General features: G+C 38.0%; 1 protein-coding gene across 1 annotated transcript in view; it reads left to right on the forward strand.

The window, feature by feature from the left end:
• SPOCK3 (SPARC (osteonectin), cwcv and kazal like domains proteoglycan 3) overlaps window positions 1–25,757 on the forward strand; it is a 232,363-nt gene that overhangs the window by 137,519 nt on the left and 69,087 nt on the right. The window contains exon 5 of the mRNA XM_075149396.1: window positions 13,594–13,720. Coding sequence (XP_075005497.1) covers window positions 13,594–13,720 — 127 coding nt within the window. The remainder of the gene's footprint in view (window positions 1–13,593; window positions 13,721–25,757) is intronic.

Below are 25,757 nucleotides of genomic sequence, written 5' to 3' on the forward strand. Positions count from 1 at the left end.
TGAACCAGAGGACCAACCGTCGCTGGTATCCGTCGCCCCTGTACAGAAGAAGAAATCTTTGAAGCGGAAGTCAGGTCGTGTAGAAAAGGATGATGGAAAAGCAGGGACATCACGAGGAGGGGAGGAGGAAGAGGAAGAACTCATAAACGAGACGGAAACCACCCGATCCCTATCCCTGAGTGAGCTGCGAGATATGCGGAAAGATTTCGGCCGTCGTCCAGGCGAGCATATTGTTACCTGGCTGCTCCGATGCTGGGATAATGGGGCCAATAGCCTGGAATTAGAGGGGAAGGAGGCCAAACAGCTGGGATCCCTTGCTAGGGAAGCGGGTATTGACAAAGCAATCGGAAAAGGGACACAGGTCCTCAGCCTCTGGAGGCGACTGCTGTCAGGCGTGAAGGAAAGGTATCCCTTCAAGGAAGATGTTATATATCGCCCAGGCAAATGGACCACTATGGAGAGGGGTATCCAGTACCTGAGAGAACTAGGCGTGCTGGAGGTGGTTTATAGTGACCTGGACGACGGCCGAACACCCAAAGATCCAGATGACGTCCAGTGCACCCGACCCATGTGGCGGAAGTTGGTACGGAGCGCACCAGCATCGTATGCCAGTTCGTTGGCAGTACTGTGCTGGAAAGAGGAAGAAGCACCAACGGTGGATGAGGTGGTTAGCAGACTTCGGGATTTTGAAGAAACTATCTCCTCCTCCCTTGTCTCGGCTGTGGAGAAACTGTCCCGGGAGGTCCAGCAACTCAAAGAGGATATGTCCTATTCTCCACCTGTACGGACCAGTATCTCAGCCATTAGGAGTCAGCGTTTTTCTCCTCAAGAGAGAGGATATAGAAAGTACACACCACGGGGCACCCTGTGGTTTTACCTGCGTGACCACGGAGAGGACATGAGGCAGTGGGATGGAAAACCTACCTTCATCCTAGAGGCACGTGTACGTGAGTTGCAAGGAAAAACAATCACACAAGGGGGTTCTCCCAGGAAAAATGCTGCTCCAGTTGTCAGGAAAAACCTGTTTCACGACGGTCCAGTTTCCGGTGAACAGTTCCCCAGACAGAGTAGAAGGGCTGATCTTACTTTGGATTGTAATTGCAATGAAGAAATTCTTGACTCACGTTTGCAAGAAGTGACAGATGGATACTATGACCAGAACTAGAGGGGCCCTGCCTCCAGCCAGGTGGAGGAAAGGGACAACCGGGTTTACTGGACTGTGTGGATTCGATGGCCTGGCACATCAGACCCACAGGAGTATAAGGCTCTCGTAGACACCGGTGCACAGTGCACCCTGATGCCATCAAACTATAAAGGGGCAGAACCCATTTGTATTTCTGGAGTGACAGGGGGATCCCAAGAGTTAACTGTATTGGAGGCCGAAGTGAGCCTGACCGGGAATGAGTGACAGAAGCACCCCATTGTGACTGGCCCAGAGGCTCCGTGCATCCTTGGCATAGACTACCTCAGGAGAGAGGGTATTTCAAGGACCCAAAAGGGTACCGGTGGGCTTTTGGTATAGCTGCCCTGGAAACGGAGGAAATTAAACAGCTGTCCACCTTGCCTGGTCTCTCGGAGGACCCTTCTGTTGTGGGGTTGCTGAGGGTTGAAGAACAATAGGTGCCAATCGCTACCACAACAGTGCACCGGCGGCAATACCGCACCAACCGAGACTCTCTGATCCCCATCCATGAGCTGATTCGTCGACTGGAGAGCCAAGGAGTGATCAGCAAGACTCGCTCACCCTTTAACAGTCCCATATGGCCAGTGCGAAAGTCTAATGGAGAGTGGAGACTAACGGTAGACTATCGTGGCCTGAACGAAGTCACGCCGCCACTGAGTGCTGCCATGCCGGACATGCTAGAACTCCAATACGAACTGGAGTCAAAGGCAGCCAAGTGGTACGCCACAATTGATATTGCTAATGCCTTCTTCTCCATCCCTTTGGTGGCAGAGTGCAGGCCACAGTTTACTTTCACTTGGAGGGGCGTCCAGTACACCTGGAACCGACTGCCCCAGGGGTGGAAACACAGCCCTACCATTTGCCATGGACTGATCCACACCGCACTGGAACAGGGTGAGGCTCCAGAACACCTGCAATACATTGATGACATCATCGTGTGGGGCAACACAGCAGAAGAAGTTTTTGAGAAAGGGAAGAAAATAATTCAAATCCTTCTGAAATCTGGTTTTGCCATAAAACAAAGTAAGGTCAAGGGACCTGCACAGGAGATCCAGTTTTTAGGAATAAAATGGCAAGATGGACGTCATCAGATCCCAACAGATGTGATCAACAAAATAACAGCCATGTCCCCACCAACTAGCAAAAAGGAAACACAAGCTTTCTTAGGCGTTGTGGGTTTTTGGAGAATGCATATTCCAAATTACAGTCGGAGCGTAAGCCCTCTCTATCACGTGACCAGGAAAAAGAATGACTTCAAACGGGGCCCTGAGCAACGACAAGCCTTTGAACAAATTAAACAGGAGATAGTTCAGGCAGTAGCCCTTGGGCCAGTCCGGGCAGGACAAGATGTAAAGAATGTGCTCTACACCACAGCCGGGGAGAATGGCCCTACCTGGAGCCTCTGGCAGAAAGCACCAGGGGAGACTCGAGGTCGACCCTTAGGGTTCTGGAGTCGGGGATACAGAGGATCGGAGGCCCTCTACACTCCAACTGAGAGGGAGATATTGGCAGCACATGAAGGGATTCGAGCTGCTTCGGAAGTGGTTGGTACTGACGCACAGCTCCTCCTGGCACCCCGACTGCCGGTGCTGGGCTGGATGTTCAAAGGAAGGGTCCCCTCTACACATCATGCAACTGATGCCACGTGGAGTAAGTGGGTCGCACTGATCACACAACGGGCCCGAATAGGAAACCCCAGTCGCCCAGGAATCTTGGAGGTGATCACAAACTGGCCAGAAGGCAAAGATTTTGGCATATCCACAGAGGAGGAGGTGACACGTGCTGAAGACGCCCCAGTGTATAATAAACTACCAGAAAACGAGAAGCAATATGCCCTGTTCACTGATGGGTCCTGTCGCCTTGTGGGAAAACATCGGAGATGGAAAGCTGCTGTATGGAGTCCTATATGCCAAGTTGCAGAAACTGCTGAAGGAGAAGGTGAATCGAGCCAGTTTGCAGAGGTGAAAGCCATCCAGCTGGCCTTGGACATTGCTGAACGAGAAAAATGGCCAGTACTTTATCTCTATACTGACTCATGGATGGTGGCAAATGCCCTGTGGGGGTGGTTGCAGCAGTGGAAGCAGAACAACTGGCAGCGCAGAGGTAAACCCATCTGGGCTGCCGCGTTGTGGCAAGATATTGCTGCCCGAGTAGAGAACCTGACTGTAAAAGTACGTCATGTAGATGCTCACGTGCCCAAGAGTCGGGCCACTGAGGAACATCAAAACAACCAACAGGTGGACCAGGCTGCTAAGATTGAAGTGGCTCAGGTGGATCTGGACTGGCAACATAAGGGTGAATTATTTATAGCTCGGTGGGCCCATGACGCGTCAGGCCATCAAGGAAGAGACGCAACAGATAGATGGGCTCGTGATCGAGGGGTGGACTTAACCATGGACGCTATTGCACAGGTTATCCACGAATGTGAAACATGCGCTGCAATCAAACAAGCCAAGCGAGTAAAGCCTCTTTGGTATGGAGGACGATGGTTGAAATACAAATATGGGGAGGCCTGGCAGATTGATTATATCACACTCCCACAAACCCGCCACGGTAAGCGCTATGTGCTCACCATGGTGGAAGCAACCACCGGATGGCTGGAAACATACCCTGTGCCCCATGCCACCGCCCGGAACACCATCCTGGGCCTTGAAAAGCAAGTCCTATGGCGACATGGCACCCCAGAAAGAATTGAGTCAGACAACGGGACTCACTTCCGAAACCCCCTCATAGACACCTGGGCCAAAGAGCACGGCATTGAGTGGGTCTATCACATCCCCTACCATGCACCAGCCTCCGGGAAAATCGAACGATACAACGGGCTGCTAAAGACAACACCGAGGGCAATGGGTGGTGGGACATTCAAGCATTGGGACACACATTTAGCAAAGGCCACCTGGTTAGTCAATACCAGGGGATCTGCCAATCGAGCTGGCCCTGCCCAATCAAGACTCTTACGTACTGTAGATGGAGATAAAGTCCCTGTCGTGCACATAAGAGATATGCTGGGGAAGACAGTCTGGGTTACTCCTGCCTCTGGCAAGGGAAAACCCATCCGTGGGATTGCTTTTGCTCAAGGACCTGGGTACACTTGGTGGGTGATGCGAAAGGATGGGGAGGTCCGGTGTGTACCTCAAGGGGATTTGATTTTGGGTGAAAATAGCCAATGAACTGAATTTTGATGTCAACTGTTACATGATATTGTATATCATTATTTCTATGATATAGCAGTGGTATAGCAGTGAAAATCACCCAGATTAGTGAAGAATGAACTAACTCCGATGAAACCGAGCGAAGTGCAACGATGATAGAACTGAATGAGCGCAGCAGTACCGAAATGAGAACTGGCTTCAGGATGCAACGGCCCAACATCGCACACCATCTCTTCGGCCCTGAAAGACTGTTATAACAGATGGAGCCCAAAGTCATGGACTAAATGAACTCAGTGGACATTTTAGAGGGATAGTCCATAGACCGAGGGAATGATATCTGTGCGTGCATATATATATATGTGTGTATATATAAAGAAAGATAGTGGTGGTTAATTGAAATGTATTAAAAAAAGATGTGAGACCTAAGCACGACGTAAATGGTATGGAATAAGGGGTGGATACTGTCCTGGTTTCGGCTGGGGTAGGGTTAAATTTCTTCCTAGTGCTGTGTTTTGGATTTAGTACGAGGAGAATGTTGATAACACACTGATGTTTTCAGTTGTTGCTAAGTGCCCTCCTAGTCCAAGGACAGCTCCCGTGCCTACTGACTGAGCTAGGTGCACAAGATGGGAGGGAACATAATCAGGACAGCCAGCCCAGCTGGCTAATGGGGTATTCCATACCATGTGACGTCATGCTCAGTACATGAACGGTAGGCGTGATCCAGGAAGTGCCGATCGCTACTTGGTTATTGGTCAGCGCGGGTGGTGAGCAATTGCATTGTGCATCACTCATTTTGTATATTTTATCATCATTATTATTTTCCCTTTTTTTTTCCCTGTTCTATTAAACTGTCTTTATCTCAACCCACGAGTTTTTCTCACTCTTACCCTTCCGATTCTCTCCCCGTCCCGCTGAGGGGGGAGTGGGGGGAGTGAGTGAGCGGCTGCGTGGTATTTGTCTGCCTGCCAGGTTAAACCACGACATTGTGATACGTGAAGCCTAATGCAGCAGACTAAACCTCTTGCCCACTGGAAGTCAATAGGAGTTTTCTTATTGAATTTAACAGGACCAGGATTTTATCTACAATCTTTAAATCCTAAGCTACACACAACTGACATAAACTAAAAATGTTACATCTTAACTTTGCTTGATGAGAATTCACTGACCATTGTACTGTAGAAGTTATAAAACGTGAGGTTTGTATTAGATGATGTCATCCTTTGAAGGATGTCTCCCAGCATATATCGGGTTTTTACCTCCTTATATTGCATATATCTATTCAGTAATGATCGTTGCGAAGTAATGATTGATGATAGATTTTTCTCATAGAGGATTTCTCAGTGTGGCCTCTAGATGGCACTATGATTTGGACATCCTGTACATTCATATGTCAAATGGATGCCTGCATAGAAAACGGCCTCTAGAAAAATGAGATCCTTTACTGTAAAAAAAAAAAAAAGAAGATAAAAATCTGGTGTTTCCTGTTGTTTTGTTGAAAGAAATTACAAATGTAACAAAACTGCCAACATTAAAAGAACTGAAAAATATATGAATATGCTAGAGATCAACCAATACATAGTTTGTCTTCTAGAGGTAGTGTTTATTTTATACAATATAGAAGAATTTGTCATATCTCATGTTGGAGGCTGAAATAACTATGCTGAAGAGCCAAATCAGAATTCCTGTGATAGCTGAATTGCTCTGCCATGTGCAAATGCCTGCTTCATCCAAGTTTTTCTTCCACTGTGTTCTTTACTTCTGAACCTGTAGTTATAATCTTCCCTCTCTGGACCACTTTGTTCAAGCAATTTTTACAGTGTTCGAAGGCTCTTTAAGCAGGATACGTGCTGCCTAACAGTACAAAGGTATTTGTCGTCAAATAGGCACAATATATAGCTAGGACTACTTTGCTGTCAGACTAAATGTGAAGATTCTCTCCACCTCTTGCAAGATACCCAGAGTGCCTGCTGGCCAGTTCTATCAAGTATAACAAGTGTTGACTTCCATTGCTCCTTGAAATGGGCTGATCCTCAGTGTTGTTTAAACTTCTGACTCTGTTTTTTCCTTTTATGATTTTATAACTTTTCATACCTGTGGTTTTTTTTCCCCCTACCCCTGTCTGACCTAGTCTCAACGATCTTAGTTCTGTCTGCAGTTTTACCTTTCTTATATTGCATAGTTCCACTCTACATAATTTCTCATAGCTCTTTCTCACAATTTAGTAGTTTCTCCAGAAGTTTGAGCCAAAGTTATTCAGTCGTGCCATATCAAAACCTCAGTCCTTAGAAGGAAAGCTAGGCAGTTAGCTGTGAGTTAGCTCAGTGAAATATGTGCCATTCTTCCTTATTCTGATGGTCTCAACTGCAGATGCTGATGGAGTGATGGAGTGTGCTTTGGTGCTCCATTGACCTGCATGTCCAGATTTCCTTCTTAGAGACAGTGAGAAGATGGTTTATGTTCAACTCTCACCCTTAGTGAGTGAATCTAAAGTTTTGACAGCTTCTGTGGCTCAGGACTTCCAAGTGGGATTTGTGGAGTAGGCAGAAATAAAAGGCAAGAAGTTATCAAAAAGTTCACAAAAGTCATACAGAAAATTACTTACATTTGTGGCTTTCTTATTAAAATAAACAAAAACCCCTGGACTCTTCTGTCCTTTGACCTGATTATCCACAAAGTAGTTTCAGTATGTTTTCTGAAGCGATAAAAATAAGGATGAAGGATGTCTCCAGTATCACTTGGTGAGAATATGGTTTTGATCTTATGCAGATTTCAAGGAATTCAACATTTCTGGTGTTGAAATATAACATCTATAATACTGATATTCTATGGGAAGATGTGTTCAAAGCGTGAAGTGTTCAAAATGGTAAATACTCATTTGTTTAATAGTCTCATAATTTAGATATTGTTTGTGCTCTTGTGCCTCACTTGTTTTTATTGATGTAACCTTATGTATCTGCTAGTTTAAACAGAGAATGTAATAGTGTTATTACAGATGTTCTTATTCAGGGTCAACTTACATCTCTATCTTTAGAAAAGTTTGAGTGCAGTGACAGAATTTTCTGTGACAGAAAATAAAGTCTGTGATATGCATGAATGCTTTCCACATCTCCAGTATTTGCCAAGCAAAATCTGCTTCAGATATGTGTATGTGACCATTTCTAGTTAAATATATAGGAAATGCATGGAACTACATCAGATCATTTCATAGGAATGCAGTAGGCGTATCCATAAATAATGCTGAACTTTAGTGGAAATTTATTATATTTCTGACTTTACAATTTATATAAATGCCAGTGTTAGATAATGTGTTAGATAATAATGGACAAATCATGCTCTCTAGAACTGGGACTCCAGAGAGTGCTATGTCTGTAGGCTGGGGTCTATGCTGGAAGGAGAAGTGAAAGACAGGAAGAGTGTGAAGAATGTGCTCATTTTTGCCATCTAGATTTTACCGATTTTCCGAGGGTGTTTAGGAATAGTGTCAGCTGGGAAGGAAGGGAATTTATATTTATGGAGGGGAGAGAGAAGGATTCTGATGCAGTTACTTGCTATCTCTTCTAGTACAACCATCTTCTTAATCCTTTAACAAGTCTACTTTCTGTCATTGTCTCTAGACAATATTTGAACATTCTTCTTCTGTCTTTGATCTTTAACTAAACCAAAAGTTTTTATTCAGAACTTGTTAAGGAATAGCTACAGCTGAGAGGAGGGACTGAGATGTTGAGCTCAAAAGAGCTCTTACAATTTGGAAAGAATATTTGGTACCTTTTCTACAGAGGTCAACTTTTCCTTCAGATTTCAATAGAGTTCTCTTGCCATGGACTAGCTTTTTTAACACCACATATACATAATTGACTACCATCGTGAGGTTATGGGCCTTGGACCCTACGTCTCTTTTTTTTTTTTTCCCTTCATTTAGGTAATTTGGATTTTCTTTATAATTTTTTTTGTAGCTCTATGTCTCCTAAAGATGTGACCGACCATATAACAGTTCTGATCAGAAAACTATGATAACATGTAATGATTTTGACTTAAGCTTTTTTTAATGTTGTCCCTTCTTTGTAAGTTATATTTTAAGTGTGTTAGAAAAATATGTGTTAATCAATGCCTAACTATGTAAATTACAAGTGTAGCAATTTGAGAGGTCCTAAGAAAAACCTTCAGTCTAATTTGTGCTATGATTTAAAAAAAAAAATCATACAGTATTGATATCTCTAACAGGTACTTTTTATATTTTAACATTTTAAATCTTCACCACCTCCCTCCCCTACTGATTTACATAGTAATTTCTAACAAATTATTCCTTGAAATGCCTGTATCATTTGCCAACCTAATGGAAAAGAAGGTTGGCGTGAGCACTGCATTCAGTTGTTCGTATATTAGGCTCTCTTTCACCTCTCAAGCAACGCCACGTAAGTTAAATAATGAGAAAACTCATTTCTGTGTTGCTGTGCATTCTTTACTTTTCTGTCTCATTAAAATGCTATACTAGCTAACTTCACTCAGTCAAAATGAAGCAAATACTATTCCAGGAAATTTCAGCAGCATTACTTAAACCTGTTTTTTTAAAATACATAAGGCTGCTTTGTTTAGATTTTAGTTTATTTTATAGACATTTAGAATAAAATTCTGGTTTCTTTGCGTGGCAAAAGTAGGCAGAATGGTACTGAAAATAACAAGAGCTATATGACAACAAGGCTTAACCACCTTAAAGTGTAAACTTCTCTTTTCAATAATACATGTAGGTGGAAGGAGGTAGTAAGAATTTTTCTTTAAGATATCTACTTGTTTTCCTTGTCCGGTGCAAATAGCATTTTCTTTTTACATGCACAGAAAGAAATATTCTTCTAAATTCTGAAATAATACTAAGTGATCCTGACAAAAATGATAGATCATACATAATTTTCTAATCTAATGTCTTGGGTGCAGATGCTGGGGAAAAATAATAGCTGAATTTATATAATCTCACATGCACCTGCTAAACATTCTGACGGTCCATCAATAAATAGAAACATCTTGCCAACACTGTTAATTTAAAGTTGCTAAAATGTGTTGTATTTTGATTTGCATATTAACTTTATTAACCTTTGCTTTATTTGTCTCAGATTTATTCAATTATTATTAGTTTCTTAAGACAGATTTTTCTTGTCTTTGTTAGGAATAGTGCAAAATAATGAAACAAGTCAAAATAATATAGACATACACACACAGAGACTGGCAATAATGTCTTGGGTTTTTTTGATATTTGAAAGAAACATCTCAACAATATATTGCCAGCTGTAGTTTTCTTCCAGGATGCTTCCACATGAAAAGGGACCTTGAAGGAAATTCAGTCAACTCTAATGAAAGCAAATTAGATTTTGCACTACAAGTGTTTTTTCTGATTATGTTAATTTGACACAGCTTGATTGTGTCCCCCAAAGGCCATGGAAAAACATAATCAGGCAGTCTCTAAATTGGAATAATTCTAAAATCTCTAAAAAATGTAAATGTAGTTATCAGAGAAGAGTTACAGGAGTTCTTTGAAAGATTAGATTTTTACTAAGTCAGATTTGTTTCTGTCAGTCTGTATTTGAAGATTCTCAAATCTACCTATAAAATAGTCATTTTTTCAAGTGAATTGGGCACTCATGTATTTTATAGATATCATTAAATAAGTCATGTTGCCAAAGAGTTGCTTGTAGCTAAATTTTCAATGGGTTACATTAAGCATTCTCAAAGTTTGCAGGCACGATCACTGTGTATACAGGAAGGTAAGTTTATGTATGCAAACAGGTACATAGGCTAGAGTAATTGGGCAGATTGGCTAATTATGATTCTAGGCATGCAGTTGTATACGCAGTCTAAAAGCATATGCATGATTTGGTGTATGCAAATTAATGCAATCACAAGTGTTGCTGGTAAATTAAACCCATATATTTAATTTTACCCTTTTGGTGTCAACAATGTCAGATAAGATGGAGCTTGTGTATTCAGTAATAGTTATTTTATTACTAGACAGATCCCAAAGCCCTTCTCGGGAAATTTAGAAGTATAAAATTTGTCAGTGGAAGAGGCTAACTTTTACATGGCATCATATATTTATTGTGGCAAAATACTAACAAGTGCAAGAACATTTATAGTGACTGCAGTGGAATCACAAAATTAAATGGTAGAATTTTAGTAACTGCAAGTTGCAGTGATGTGGGTTTTCTTCTTGCATATTTAATCAAAAAGTAATAAATACAAGGAAGAGAAAAAGAAGAGTGATTTCTTATAGTGAAGTAACTGATTTCTTTGTTTACTATTTCTTTTCCTGTCTAACATTTTAAAATGTAAAAATACATTGCTTTATCTGCCTACCTCAAGTAGATGATAACAAATTATTTATATTGTAGTAAAGCAGTCTTTTTGTATCTTATTGCATGACATTGTGGACATACACCAATGATCTTAATTCAAGATGATTTATATCACCACAGTAGTTTCTCAGTTATTTCCACGTCAATAGTTTGTATGTACTCTCATTGCCTAGCTGTAAAAAAAATAAACACACCACCTGTTAACAAAGAAATAGTCAATAGGAACAAATCTAATGCAATTAAATAATGGTGAAAGGAAATGTTTGAGTATATAAGTAAAAGGCATTATTAATATATTCTATGAAATGCATGTATGTACCATAACTAGTATTAAAAATCTTTTAAATTGACTTTTCATATTTGCCTGTTATCTCAGTGACTGACAATCAAAAAATAGCTATTTGGCAGCCATGATAATACAGAATCTAGTTTCTGCATCATTGTACTAAAGCTTCTGAACACATGTCCATCCAAAGCATTTCCATGACCAGGTGTCTCTGGATTGATACCTTCAAAGTATCATTATTTAAAATTTATTTATCATTATACCTTCCATTCCAAGTTTGGAAAATACAGATATTTCTGTTTTGTAGAAAATTTGTATTAGTTACATAGAAACCAAGATTCTGAGAAGAGTGATTTGCTGAAGGTCTCAGGTGAGTTCTGTGTATAACTTGAATCTCTTCACCCTAAATTGAGTACCCTGGGACAGCCTGCATTTAAAAGCCTAACAAAGCAGAGGTTAGTTGAGAGAAGGTAATCTATCTGACTACATAAAATATTTTCCATTTTCTTCATACCTCTCCACTGGTTGCAACAGACCTGCAATTTCCATGTCCTGAGCTTGTTCTAGTGTCCACCCCTGTTGTGGTCGTTCCTGAGACACATCATTCTCTTTTCCTTCCTTTAGGTGATTTTATTTACCGTTTTCCTTCATCTAAAAGGGCTTTTTTCTTTTTTCTTTCCCCCTCTGTCTTTTCTTGTCTTTAAACTTCATTGATGGCATGTACAAGGGTGCAGATATGCTAAAACCCTGCAATCACCACTAGTCCTTTCTTTGATACGTTGTAAGCATCTACACCCAACAGCCCCTATATATCTCACAAATCCTGCTTCCAATTTCTGGTTTTTGCTGATATTAATGGCGTTCTCCCTGTTGATGTCTGGAACTTTTGCAATTGATATATGCAGTGTTTTAAAGTTACTGTATCTCACATAAACAGAAATTGCATCAGGTTGATACTTGGGACTCTGGTCCTGTCAGGAACCTCAGGCTACTGGGTCACTTCTGGAAAATTGTGAGCTATAAAGGTAACAAGACATAAGAGGAAGATGCAGCCATCTAAATAGTCTAATTACGCTGGAGCTCATGTGGATGATTGGAATACTCTTCAGTCAAGTGAGAGGAGCAGCAATAGTCAGATTATTACTATATACTATACATAAGCAAAGATACAGTTCAACTTTGCTTTTCTTTACTATAATAGAAATGATATGGTTTGTTCTTAGTCTTCAAATGATGCAACTCAGCAGAAAGGATTGTTATTTATTATTAATTAGGGTGGTATGTTTGAATTTTTTCCTTTTTTTTATACTTCCTGATGGACATAAAAACTCCCTGTACAGATATTTTAGCACTCAATATGCTACATATAATTTAAGCTATTACTGGCTTTTTCAGCAGTAACGGATAATTTCTGTGTACAACATTTCAGGTCCCTATTTACACTGTAAAAAATCTGTGCAGTTCAAAATTTAGCCACAAAACATGATCTGAATGTAAACTTCTATAATTTACATGATTTTTTTTTTGTCTTCTTGAAGACCACATTAAAATTATGAATAGCATAAAAACATTAGCATAGCTGAGAAATGGGGTTTTGGTTTTGATCATCACCAGTTTACTGTTAGGTGTGTGCTTTGAGCCTTTCATTCTGCACATCATAAAACCAGAGGATGAGGAGTTTATTTTCTCTAATTTAATTTCTTTTTATTAATCCAGACAAGTTCTTCTCAAACAGTGATTCATGACTAATTAGCAAAATAATTCCTGATTGTCTGTAGGTGAACCAAGCTGAGAGTTCTGCTCCATTAAAGAAGATTTGATTTGAGTTTTTTATAAGATAAGTTTGAACATTTACTACTTGAGTGTGTCCTGATAAGTCATTGCTGTATTCTAAGCATAATCATTTTTAGATTCCTCATTAAGATTCCAAGCAGAAAACACAATATAAAAATCATGTGTTATTGTTCTATTTTCTTATTTATATGGAAGCCATTAATAGATAAAGCATATTGTAGGTCAGTCTATGAATCAGGCGGCTCTCGTAAAACAGCTGTTTCAGGATACAATGGCTGCTAAATGCTTTCATAGTTGCAGAAAGCAATTGGAAAAATTCATGAAATAAAAATTAATTCAAAGCTACAAGGGGAAAACATGTTTGTCTGAGGATCGCCATATGCCACAAATTACTGAAGGCTAGGAGAGTGTTCTAAGGAAGCGTCAGTAACTTATTTTAGACTTTTAGTCTAAATGTTATCTCCTTAAACACCGATATTAATACAACAGCTCCATTCGTACTATTTAATAACAGCAAAAAAAGTAAATATCACACAAGTCAGATGTCTTTCACTGATCAATAAGTGTAACAGTCACCAAAGCATCATCTTAATCATCTCTTTCTACTAAGATGTCTTAGAAAGTGAAATAATACGCAGGTATCAAGTATCACTACAGTGAGTAATGTACGAAGGTGAGCGAGTATATACCAAAGACTGTGGCAGCTCTTAGAATAAAACTTTATGGCTGAAATTATGTATGGCTTACTGTTTATAAAGGCTCATTAAAATACCCTGAATATGTTCTATTTTTACTACTGCTTATCAGAATTACATACTTTTTGTTTACTTACAGTATGAAAGAGGCTGGTTTAGGCCATAAACAGTGGAGGGGTGGTCCCATTTCATCAAACTGCAAGCAGTGTCCAGTAGTTTATACCAATCCTGTTTGTGGATCAGATGGTCACACATATTCTTCTCAGGTAAGAATTAAATAAAGAACTAAATTATTCTTTCATTCTTCCCGTCAATTCCAGCTCTTGGAAAATAAAATACTGTATTGTAACACAAATCAACATTTATTTGTTTTGACTAAAATATATATTACAGGCTGCAGTCTACAGCAATTCTAGTATATCGTAAGACAAAAAAGCAAAATGGTAGCAAATCCTAAACAGCATGAAACCCAAAGAAGCACAGTGTAAGAGTGCTTCACAATATAATGGAGCTCCAAGTTAAGTCTATCTGCGACAGACACCAAGGCAGGGTTTTGAATAAGGAATAAAGCGTTGCATGTCCCCAGTTTAGGGTAGGATAAACATGTTAAGTCAGATTTTCCAGTTGACCATTGAGGGAATGCTTCGCATTCTGAGCACCTAGGCATAGATGTAATATACCCAGATAAAAAATGTAATAATGTAAATAATTGTTACATATCTTTCCTTGCAACAGATTTTTATGTATTTTAAGACCATAATCAAATCTTCCTTCTGTATTCCTGAACCCTCCTGTTTTTTCTGTCATACTTAGTTGGAGATAGAATAGTAATTAAAAAACATTACTGTCAGTTTACCCAGTCTTTTTTGGAGAAAAGTCTTTTTTGTGCTGTTCATGCTGAAGTCCAGAAACCATGGGACTGCATTAGTACAGTGCTCAGGTGAAACTTGGGAGAAATCAATTTGTCTAGCATCCTCTCATAAAACTTTCAGTAGAAGAATGTTCGGCCAATATTAACAACTGAATCCTCTCTAGCAGAAACAAACGTGTGCTCTTGATGAACCCATTTTTGTCAGAAATGGCATGCAATTCAGTAGTGTAAGAGGAACTACTGTATTCTGTCATTCTGACACCATGTCCTTCAACTAACAAAATGTTTCTAATAGTAGGTAATATCGAGTACTTCAAGAGTAATATAGTAATAAAGATAATACTGGTTGTTCTAGATTAAATTGACGGAGATGCAGAACCTCTGTGTTCATTACTTATAAAGAAAAAATTTCCATATAGCATTTTAAGCAAAATATTTTTACGATATTTCCCAGTATTTAAAGATTCTAGAGTTAGTATTTGCTATATTGAATTTTTTTTTGTTTCTTTACTGCAATTGCAAAGTAAGTCTGAACTTTACAAAAAAGGGTTAGAGTTTCCAGGAGTAACTGGCTGTTGGATTGAACACTAAGTATCCTCTCCAAGGATATTTTCTTCTTGATAAAATAAAAGCATCAGAATATAACTAGTGCTTCCTCAACCTTGACAATTCTTATGCAATCCTAAATCTTAAATTAGAAAATGTTTTTTTTACAAACTGAATATTTAGTTAGAGGGAACTGGTCAAGAATCTTAATTTTCCTTTAAAAAAAAAAAAAGATTTCTAACTCTTTACACCAGGAATGAATGTGTAGGGCCTTCATGTGAAGGCCCTACACATGAATTTTGGACTCTGACTTAGTAGAAAAATAATTCCTTTCCAGTGATGATATGACTTAAAGTTTTAATTTAGGTATTTGAAAATATTCTTATTTTCATTCACAGTAATCTCCTGTCTATGTTTTATCAAGAGCTTGAAATGTGCTTGCATCTTACTAGACATTAGATGATACTGTCATTTAGCATTTCTTTTGCTGTGCCATGTGAAGGCTCAGTCAGTCTTTAAACCCCAAACCTAGCCTGCACATATAAAACAGACGGTAGTCTCTACGATTTTAAAATTTAAGTAGACAAGGTAGATAATTTGATATAGATAATACTGAATGAGCAATTTTTTTTTTTTAATACTGTATACTTCATCCATTACAATCTCTCCCTACGTTCTTCCTGATGTAATATAAACATCACAACCAGTTTTAACCTCATTGCTTATTTCCTATATTATCATACAGGAATGCTGTATTCTGAATAGTCCTATAGACAGAAGTGACCCTTATGGCCTCTCAGGGTTTGATCTGAAGTAGATGTACAGAAGTCTATAAAAAATGATGAGATGCAGATATTTTTACATTAGGTCATGTGTTAAAGGTGAGGGTGTGATTCTCAAACAGAATGGTGAGAAATGAGTGAGTTAAATAGATGCAGTCTGCTTCCATTCCAGTGCATTATCAGAGCTGCAGTCAGTGCAATAGTACATATTTTCCAAACTCTATGTCCCTTATGTGCATATAATGCAGAATTAATGTGGCATCAGAGAGCTTTTGCAGGATTTTCCTTTTGTCTTCCATTACCTTGTAATGGTAGATTTCAAATCTAAGTTTATGGCAGCAAAATGCTAAAAAAAAGTTGATGACCACAGAAGATCTGTATTAGTCTATAAATATTTATTCGTATTTCTTTTCGATAACGTTATGATTTCATATTCCATTGTTCAGTTGCATCAAAATAGAGGTCTTTGCAAGGTTATTTCGGGAGCAGTTGTTTTAAAAATTGACATAAAGACGAATATTTGTGTTCCTTTACTCCAGGCAAAGTTTAGTTTCATTGTGTCATCAAGATTCAGTAGGAGTTTATATAGCAATTTTCTTGTATTTAAAATGCATTTGTCAATGATTGTGGCAAATGGTATAATACATTTTCGGAAAACAAGTCAGTAAATAGTAATAGTATTGTAGAACACAGCCAGGCAGCTGGCAATTATTGGATGGACGCTACTTTGGGAGTATGCCCTTCCTTTTCAGGCCAAACCCATGCAAACATGTCCTGGTTTTGGCTGGGATAGTTAATTTTGTTCCTGGCAGCTGGTATAGTGCTGTGTTTTGGATTTAGTATGAGAATAATGTTGATAACACGCAGATGTTTTAGTTGTTGCTGAATAGTGCTTACATAGTCAAGGACTTTTCAGCTTCCCATGCTCTGCTAGGTGCACAAGAAGCTGGGAGGCAGCATAGCCAGGACAGCTGACCCAGACTGGCCAAAGGGGTATTCCATACCATATGGTGTCATGCTCAGTATATAAGCTGGGGGGAGTTGGCTGGGGGGCACTCATTGCTGCTCGGGGACTGGCTGGGCATCGGTCGGCGGGTGGTGAGCAATTGCATCGTGCATCACTTGCTTTGTATATTCTTTTATTATTATTATTACTACTATTATTATTATTATTATTATCATTATTTTACTTTATTTCAATTATTAAACTGTCTTTATCTCAACCCACGAGTTTTCTTATTTTTACTCTCCTGATTCTCTCCCCCATCCCACCGGAGGTTGGGGGAGTGAGTGAGTGGCTGTGTGGTGTTTAGTTGCTGGCTAGGGTTAAACAGCGACAAAATGTTTGTATTAAATTATGTAACTATAGATATTCCATACATGTTTTTTGCTTCAGAAAAAACAAAAAGTTTATATAATAGGTAGACAATGTAGAAAGAAAGGTTAACTTCTAAATTGAGCTTATACAGAGTCAGGTAAGGATGTTTTGTTTCGCATTCATTTTAGCAGGCCAGGTTAGGTTTACTATGTTCTCAGCCCACAATTAGTCACATACAGTCAGTGTAAAGGAAAAATAGCAGGTGTAAGATATTCGTTATTATCATTCCAAGAATGTTGAAATAAAAATATTACTTGCTGAAATGTTGAGTAATCAAAGTGAACATTAATTATTATCTGAGAAGAAATTCAGTATAAAGAGATTCTGCTGTTTCCTTACCAGGGTGGTGTTATAAACAATTTTTAGTTAATAGCCTTTAAAATAATACTGCATGTGTTTTACACTTCATTAGTCTAGTTTACCTTCTGCATTTCTCTGAAGTTTGGCACTTGAAAGTGCATTATTGATTTTAACTCTAGGAATTCTCAAGCAGTGCTGTAGCATAGGGCTTTGGTACCCCTATATATTTGGCACCCCATCCATTTTCCAGGGAAAACGCGGTCACTGCTGTCAGGACAGCTTTTGCAGCCTGTTTCTAGCTTCATCTTTCCCGGGATTAATATGGAAACAATAAGGACAAGGAGTGCAGCTCAGATGGGGTCTTTTGTGGCAGCAGCCCACCTCCTGCCATTATTTTACCCGGGGATGCAACTCACTGCTCTCCAGCATGCATACAGAAAAGCTGGTGTAACTGTGGATGAGATGATGATGTTCAGGCCTGAATGCTTTTGTTGAAACAATTCTCCCATATTGTACTATAATATAACTGGACGTCCTGAAAAATGGCCAGGAAGGAAAAAAAATATGGTCACATATCAGATGAACTGTCTTTTGAGTGGTTTTTGCATATTTTAATTACAACTCCGGTGTTTTGTAAAATAGGCTGAAGTTTTCTCTCTTAGGTTGAACATGGTCGACAAGTAGTCCTGCTATAAAGAAATCTAACCTTAAATAAGATCAATGAGCAATGTTTTGAGTATTTTGAAAGGAAAATACCACAGAAATAAATTAATCTTCAGAATATGCCCATTGTTCCATGATTTTATTCCAGAATCATCTTGGCAGTAAGTCCTAGATTAGTTTTATTGTTAGCAACAGTTTGCTCAAGTTGGTTTGATATTGACAGTGAATTTTTTATGAAATATTTTTTCTTCTACATATGAAAACTTTGTGTGATTGATGACATCCCTATGGGCATAAATAGCAATAAAAATAATGTTTTACAAAAATAATGGATCTAAACTAGCTTCTGAGACTAAGATGTAAAAGGTACAGAAAAGCAAACAGTCAGAAAAAAGATATGAATTCTTGTTATACTTTACAGATGGATAGGTGTGTGGATTTAGATTTTTTTAATATTCAAATACTTTCTTCAGTGTCCCAAATTATGATTCCTTTCTCATTAGAAGGGTAAAAGAGAGCCAGTGGATAAAATCACACTGTGTGTGCAGGGGGGAGTTTTGTACTGGTTGCATACTCTATCCAAATTTTGTTTATAATTTTACATTAACCTAAATTCCTAGATTTTTATTCTCAGGGCATCCCATATTTAACATTTTTCTTTTTAAAATCATTGCTGCTTTTATTCATTTCAGGTGTTTTTAATACTTTTACTTAATAATATGTATCTCTTAGCAGTGTGTTTGGTATAAGATATCTTGTTGGAGGAAGCATAACAAAAAAAGTAGCAACATTTTTAATTTTTGATGTTATTTTAAACATTGTCCTATTATAAAAGTTAAATGGATTTAAACTTATTTATTAGCTTATTGCGAGTTTTCAGGACACATGCCTGAGCTGCTGGCAATTCCTTTCTACTTCAGAATAGATTGCACTAAAACCATAAACGTACAGTTTCTGTAATGTCTAGGATTATTTTATTCAAATTACTCCAGATTGTTATCTTGTGAGGGATCATGAGAGATCAGAATGTTGAAATATCTGATCCAACTATTTTGTAATAGGAAATGAAAGTAATTTTCACAGACCTCATTCACTGTATGTCAGTCTTACTTTTTAAATTGGGCTAATCCACTATGCCTTTGTTTTTTATCTGCATTGTTATTAAGCAATCTGCTGTAGACTTAACTGTCAGTTGAAACGTAGCCAAAAATAACAAGGTTAAATCATTGCCTACCATCCTTAGTAATAAAATAATGTAATCTCTCTGAAATAAATTATTTGACAGCATGCTGCTCCATATTCTTGCAGCTGGAAGAAGCAGCTTCTTCCAGGTGGTCTGCCAGCACCAGAAAGTAACATACTTTCAATTTGTTTTTCTAATAAAAGTAGGTTTTGTCAAAAGGGGCCTCTCAAAATTAATATTCGTGTCTCTATCCAGTTCCCAAGCAGGACCCAGTCAAAATCACCCTGTTCAAGTGGGTAACTTTAAAGCCTTCTACAGGCCAAATCCACGTTGGACTGTTACAATGAAGGGCTTGTGGCTGAGGTACGTTGGCAAATAACACAAAGTTGTTGGCAAATGAAAAAAGAAGAAAAAACAACAAACCATGACCAGCCCTCCTCCTGTCCCACCCTCTTTCCCCACCAAAAGAAAACCCAAACAAAAAATCTCAAACAAACCTTTCTTGAATGAGACGACCAGTAGTCAGTGAGATAAAATGTATCTTGATTAATTGATCCGTGGAGTATACTTTATCAGGATAAACTGATCTTTACAAAAATAATGAAAACTCCTTGTTTATTGTTTAAATGCTTAAAAAAGGCTAATAATAAAAAATCAGGAAATTAAATTGTCTGGTTTTCCAGTTTCCACCATCAATTGGGTTTTGCCAATAATGCCTGAAATTTTATCTGGAACCTTTAAATTGATAGGATGTGGTATTCAGAAAAAGGCAGAGAAACGTCAGAAGAATGACTCACTTTACTTAATCCAGTTTTCCAAATAGGCTGATATACTAAAAATTCCAAATTATATATAATGGATCTCTTTTTATCAACTGCATTCAAAATAAATAGCTGCTAAAGCTGTAGAAAATGGAGATGTTAGCTTAGATGACAAATTACTTTATAGAATCTTCAATATTTTGAAATTCTGAGCAGCTCAGTATTTCTTAGACTGGGATGACATATTTATACTAATAAGAATTGAATTTGGTTCCCTTTTTTCATTTCCAGAATACTATGTTTGTTTAATTTAAAATTATACATTGGATTTACATTTAAAATTGCATAAGCTTTAGTACTTCAATAAAAATTAAAAAATGCTACTTTATGGACTGGAAAACTTTTTCTTCAGCTTTCATATATTTCAAATTTTTAAAAATAAATTTATATATTTTTATATATTTTTATATTTTCATTCATTTCATAAATGCCTTTACATTGTTTTTTAAAACAGTATTAAGTTTTCTCTAGATTAGAAACAATCTAGGCTGGAAGGACAAGCCAATAAGAGAATAGGACAAATAGGGGAAAGTGAAACAAGTGTCAGTGTTTATTAAACGTGTCTCATATCACAGCAGCAGTATACTGATACAAAATAATGATAGAATCATAGAATCATACAGGTTGGAAAAGACCTCTAAGATCATCGTGTCCAACCGTCAACCCAACACCACCATGCCCTCTACACCATGTCCCTAAGCGCCTCATCTACACGTCTTTTAAATACCTCCAGGGATGGTGACTCCACCACTTCCCTGGGCAGCCTGTTCCAAGGCCTGACCACTCTTTCAGTAAAGAAATTTCTCCTAATGTTCAATCTAAACCTCCCTTGGTGCAACTTGAGGCCATTTCCTCTTGTCCTATCGCTAGTGACTTGGCAGAAGAGACCAACACCCACCTCGCTACAACCTCCTTTCAGGTAGTTGTAGAGCACGATGAGGTCTCCCCTCAGCCTCCTCTTCTCCAGGCTAAACAACCCCAGTTCCCTCAGCCGCTCCTCATAAGACTTGTGCTCCAGGCCCTTCACCAGCTTCGTTGCCCTCCTCTGGACACGCTCCAGCACCTCCATGTCCTTCTTGTAGTGAGGGGCCCACTAATGAATGCAGAAAGAACTCAGATTCAGAACCTATTCATGAAAATCTAAATTTGTATGTTAACTGTCAAACAGGACAGCCAATAAAACAAGAAATATCAAATTACTTAAAGTGAAGTTGAGAAGACAGTTAAAGATTCGGATTTCTTAAACTGTTAGGTTGCATTAGAGACATCCATACCTATCTGGAGATTAAAGAACAGTCTTGCTCTGAATGGTAGCTGTAACCAGCAGAAGTTAATCTTTTGAACATAGTATTCAAAATGTTGTAACTAGAATTACAGCTAAAATAATCAGAATTATTTCGGCAGAATTATTTTCCAGGAGAATGTATCAACATCATATGCAGGCAGAAATACATAGGGGCTGGACACAGGAGCTGCCACTGGCATAGTTGTGCTTGTGGAGTGATGGTGGGGAGCAGAAAATGGTTCTGAAAAGAAACTGATAGAAAGATAGGTCTGGAGCATTAAGAGACGATAAATAATGTTCTTAAATTTGCATAGCTGTTTGAAACATTAAGGCACCGGACAAAACGGTGGAGAAGATAGTGATGAGCTGTGTCGTTGCAAGAAGGGGATCAAAAGAGAAGATTGTCTCAGATTTACCAAGCAGAAGCTCATTAATGAGCATGGTTTCAATGGAGTGGAGGATAAAGAGGGTAGTAATTGGAGAGATAGTTAAGTGGGATAAGAGGTTTTTTATGATCTTGGGAGGCTTTTGTTTGGGCATTTTTTTCGAAACAAATGGAAAAGAACCTTTTTATAAAGGAAGAGAGAGAGTGGTTAAAGACAGTGGGCGTGAAACCAGATGCTGTCAACCTAAGGAACAAATTTTGAGAGTTAGTAGCAGACAATCTGTGATAAGAATGGGATTAAAGAAGATGAGATTGAAAGTGCAAACAGCAAGCCAGAAAACTGGCTCAGGTCTTGGCCCAGTGAAAACATTTAAATATTACACTAACAGTTTTCTGAAAGAAGACCCCAAAGAGTGTGCCAGAGTAGGAGATCGCATGGTAAATGCATGTATGTAAGCACTTATTAGAAAGGGAGAAGTTTGGTGGTACATTTCTGTTCTCGTGTCTCTGACAGCCTTACATCCCACTCTGGGCCTGTCATTCCGTTCTCTTTGGAACATTCCTATCTGTGTCCTGGGGCGGGGGAGAGCCATGGCCACCTAAATTGTCCTCGTACACAAGGCGGGCACTCCAGATACGTGGAGAAATGGAAGAAAATGTAACGACAAAGCCACTTCTCGTTTTGCTATAGATATATGAATGGGATGATTATACCTTTGTTTTCAGAAAGCAGTTTTTCTCTTTCTCCCTATCACTAGTGTGCCATGGAAGTCAGTAAGTTTAGGTCCTTAAAAGGGATCATTTTCCTAAATTTGTGCTATAGGATAAAATATGCAGCTACAGAATGGTACCAAAAAAAAAAAAAAGGCCAAAAATGTAACTTAAATGCCTGGTATCTATCTTCTTTTTCTCTGCTATTTTCTCTTAATTCCGATGCACCATTTGTTTTTACACGTGTATTTAAAACAGACATCACTTCCCAATGCACTGAACCGTGGGACCCTGGTTTTTTTTTTCCTTGAATGTGTCTCCTTGTCTCCTCTTAGTCATGGTGGAATTTAAACATAGGCTTATCAAGTAGCGGTGGACCCACAGATCATTTTGTTGCTTTAAAACAGCCTGTTCCATGTACCATGTGTTATGGAGAGTTACAATAGATGTATATTGGCTCTAATTTCTTTCTCTTTTTCTGAACATTTAATTTTCTTCAAGATTAATTTTATTTTTCCCTTTAAGAAGGGTTTTGGAACAACATAGATGTAGCAGACACAAAAGAAGATGTACTTAACATTACTTAGCCATTTTGGTTTTCTTTAGCAAGTTACAGAACAGTAAGCATTTGAAAAGCTACAGAACTGCAAATGGAAGTGAAAATTACTAGGAAAAAGGTAATTATTCAAATTAAAATTTTTTTGAACTTGCAATTAAATTCAGTAATCAAACAGAACAAAGTGTTTAGCTTCTAAAAAAATATTCTTACACACTGTTCATGTAGGTCACACTTGCACGTAGCAAGAAACTGAAATACTGTGAAGTTTCAAGTAGTAACATCAGATACCATAACAGAAATTTAGACCAGCTGTGCTATAAACTAATTATGCTGTCCCAGAGAAAAAGAAAAGCTTCAGTCCTAGTAATTTAGCAGATGTCAAATGAGGTAAAATATCTGTAACATTAAAGAATCATCTTCCAAGTTTATAATTTCTTTTTATTTGTGATTTTGAAAAGCTCACAATGAAATGTTGTAAACATGTACCAATTACTATGTAGATATTTCACTGAAAACAAATTTAGACTTATCAGGATTGTTCGAATATTCCTTCAAGTTTTCAGTATTTCTGATGCTCTAATGACAGTATACTACGTTTTTATATACTTAAGATTCTCTGCTTAGAATACATCTGTAATTTAGAATTTTAAAATTATTATTGAAAGGGGGATGATGTTTGTGTAGTCTTCTGTTATATGCATACTAATCTTATTTAATGGACTTTAATAAGACACATTTAGAATTCAACATTGTGATACTAAACAAATACATGTTATCACAGCTCAGGCATATTACGTTTATGGCTGTAAAATAATGCAGTTCTTCAACTGAACCACAGAAAACTGTCTGGGATGTGGTGCCTGGTAACACATTCACTTCCCTCCCAAAATCATGTCACTTTAAAATACCTAAAGCCACATATGGAAACACACATCCAGAAGTTTCTGGGTTGTGTGAATTTTACAACATTAGGTGTTGCTGTGAAGTTCCTGTTTACTTCAAGACTCTTTGAAGCATTAATATACACCTGTCACCCTACCTCGGGGCGGGGAAGAAAAAATCTTGAAGAAATGAACAGTTTCAGAAATGGTCAAAATGTTTTAGCCAGCTCTCAAACAAAATCCTTAAGGTTCTCCTGAGAACATGGAGTCCTTCAGGAATCCTTCCTTCTTTCTACCTTCATCAGTTTTCTTCAGGGGTATGGTTGTGATCTATCCTAACTTCAGTCATTTCTAGCAAAGAGAACTCTTCAACCTGTTTATTTATATGTCCAATGACTTTTAAGCTGTCTACTTTCTGATAAATTTACAAGAAGCAAATAATAATAGACCTTTCTTCCACAAGTTAAGGCATTCCTACTCGCTCTGCTTGCTTGTTTGTTTTTCTACATTAATTTTGAAATCAAAGTGAAACCAAGTGTTTCTTAACAACAGAGGTACTCTTGGATGAGACCTTGAGTAAATGAGAAAAAAACTATGAAAGTAAAATAACTTAGGTCCAGAAAGAACAGATTTGTCCATTGATGAGAACTGAGAGAGACCACCATGGACTTACTGGAAGAGAAAAATAAGAGTTTGTGTAACAAAATTTGCCACTCTAGCTCTTCATTCAGAACGTGACATATGAAGACTTGGCTTTTTGTTTTCCTGACTTTAATCCATATGTGTTTGACACAGAACAGTGAAATCTTTTGTATATTTTAGAAAGTAAGTACTAACAGCAAAAAGTAGAAAGATTTAGGCACAGTTCTGTGTGTCTGTACACAAGATATATCTCTTTAAATTCAAAAAGAGATACATGTAATCTAGGGAAAACCAGCCATGCTTTGGAATATTAACTCCCACTTGCACAATAGCATGTTTCTTCCCTGACAGAATGAAAACTATTATGAGCATGGAATTTCATAAACATTTCCTTCAGTGGCAGCACATGTAGCCTTCTGTTTTGGACTGTTTAATACATAAAATCTAGTAGTTTGAGTTCAAATGAATTTTAGCATACATTTTTAGGTGGGCAAAAAAACAGAGTAGAGAGCTGTAGAGGCAATGTGATGGTAAGAAAACTGAGAGTGCCTAGGTGTGTCTAACTGCTGATCCAAAGGGTGATTCTGTAGTGCACTGATGAAGGTTTCACATAAATGTAAGTAACTATACAGAATTTCTTTTTTTGCTTTCTCTCCCCCTCCCCCCCCCAATTGACATAGTGTAGTTTAAATGTCTTAGAAACTTGGACAGGATAACCCAGCATGGACTAGCTAAGTCCGTGCACGTTACTTTTATTACTTTCATTATTTTTCCTGTAATTGAAGAGTAATGAGCACGCCCTTTAGATGCTATTTTAGCTCACATATAACTTTATAAATATTTCAACTTAGATATAATTAGATAAATTGAACTTGTTTAATTAGTAATGCAATCAGCCAGCATGGGTTAGGAAACCATATCATATTAAAAATACAGTGATAATGCATGTTAATAAGCAATATGAAGACTCTTTTAACAAAAAATTCCATGCTTTTAAAAGCCATTTGTGTCTTATTATAAGGCTTTATAGCTTTGCCATTACTTCTATTTTACCTTTGCTATTACTCAGAAATTTGCATGTCAGCTGAAAATCAGTGAAGATCTTTCTTGGCTGATTTTGAACCAAAACAGTCAGCTGTTTTTAAGATGATGGTTTAGGAGAATTGAAAGTTTTTGCTCACATTTTCAATTTTTCTTTGAATATTAATTTTCAAATTTGAAGTGGAAACTTGAAAAATGTAAAGTTAGTGTTGTCTGAGCAATATTGCTTTTTCTGTCTCAAAAAATTTTCTCCAG

The sequence above is a fragment of the Calonectris borealis genome, chromosome 4 (genome assembly GCF_964195595.1).
Source record: "Calonectris borealis chromosome 4, bCalBor7.hap1.2, whole genome shotgun sequence".
Classification (NCBI taxonomy): Eukaryota; Metazoa; Chordata; class Aves; order Procellariiformes; family Procellariidae; genus Calonectris; species Calonectris borealis.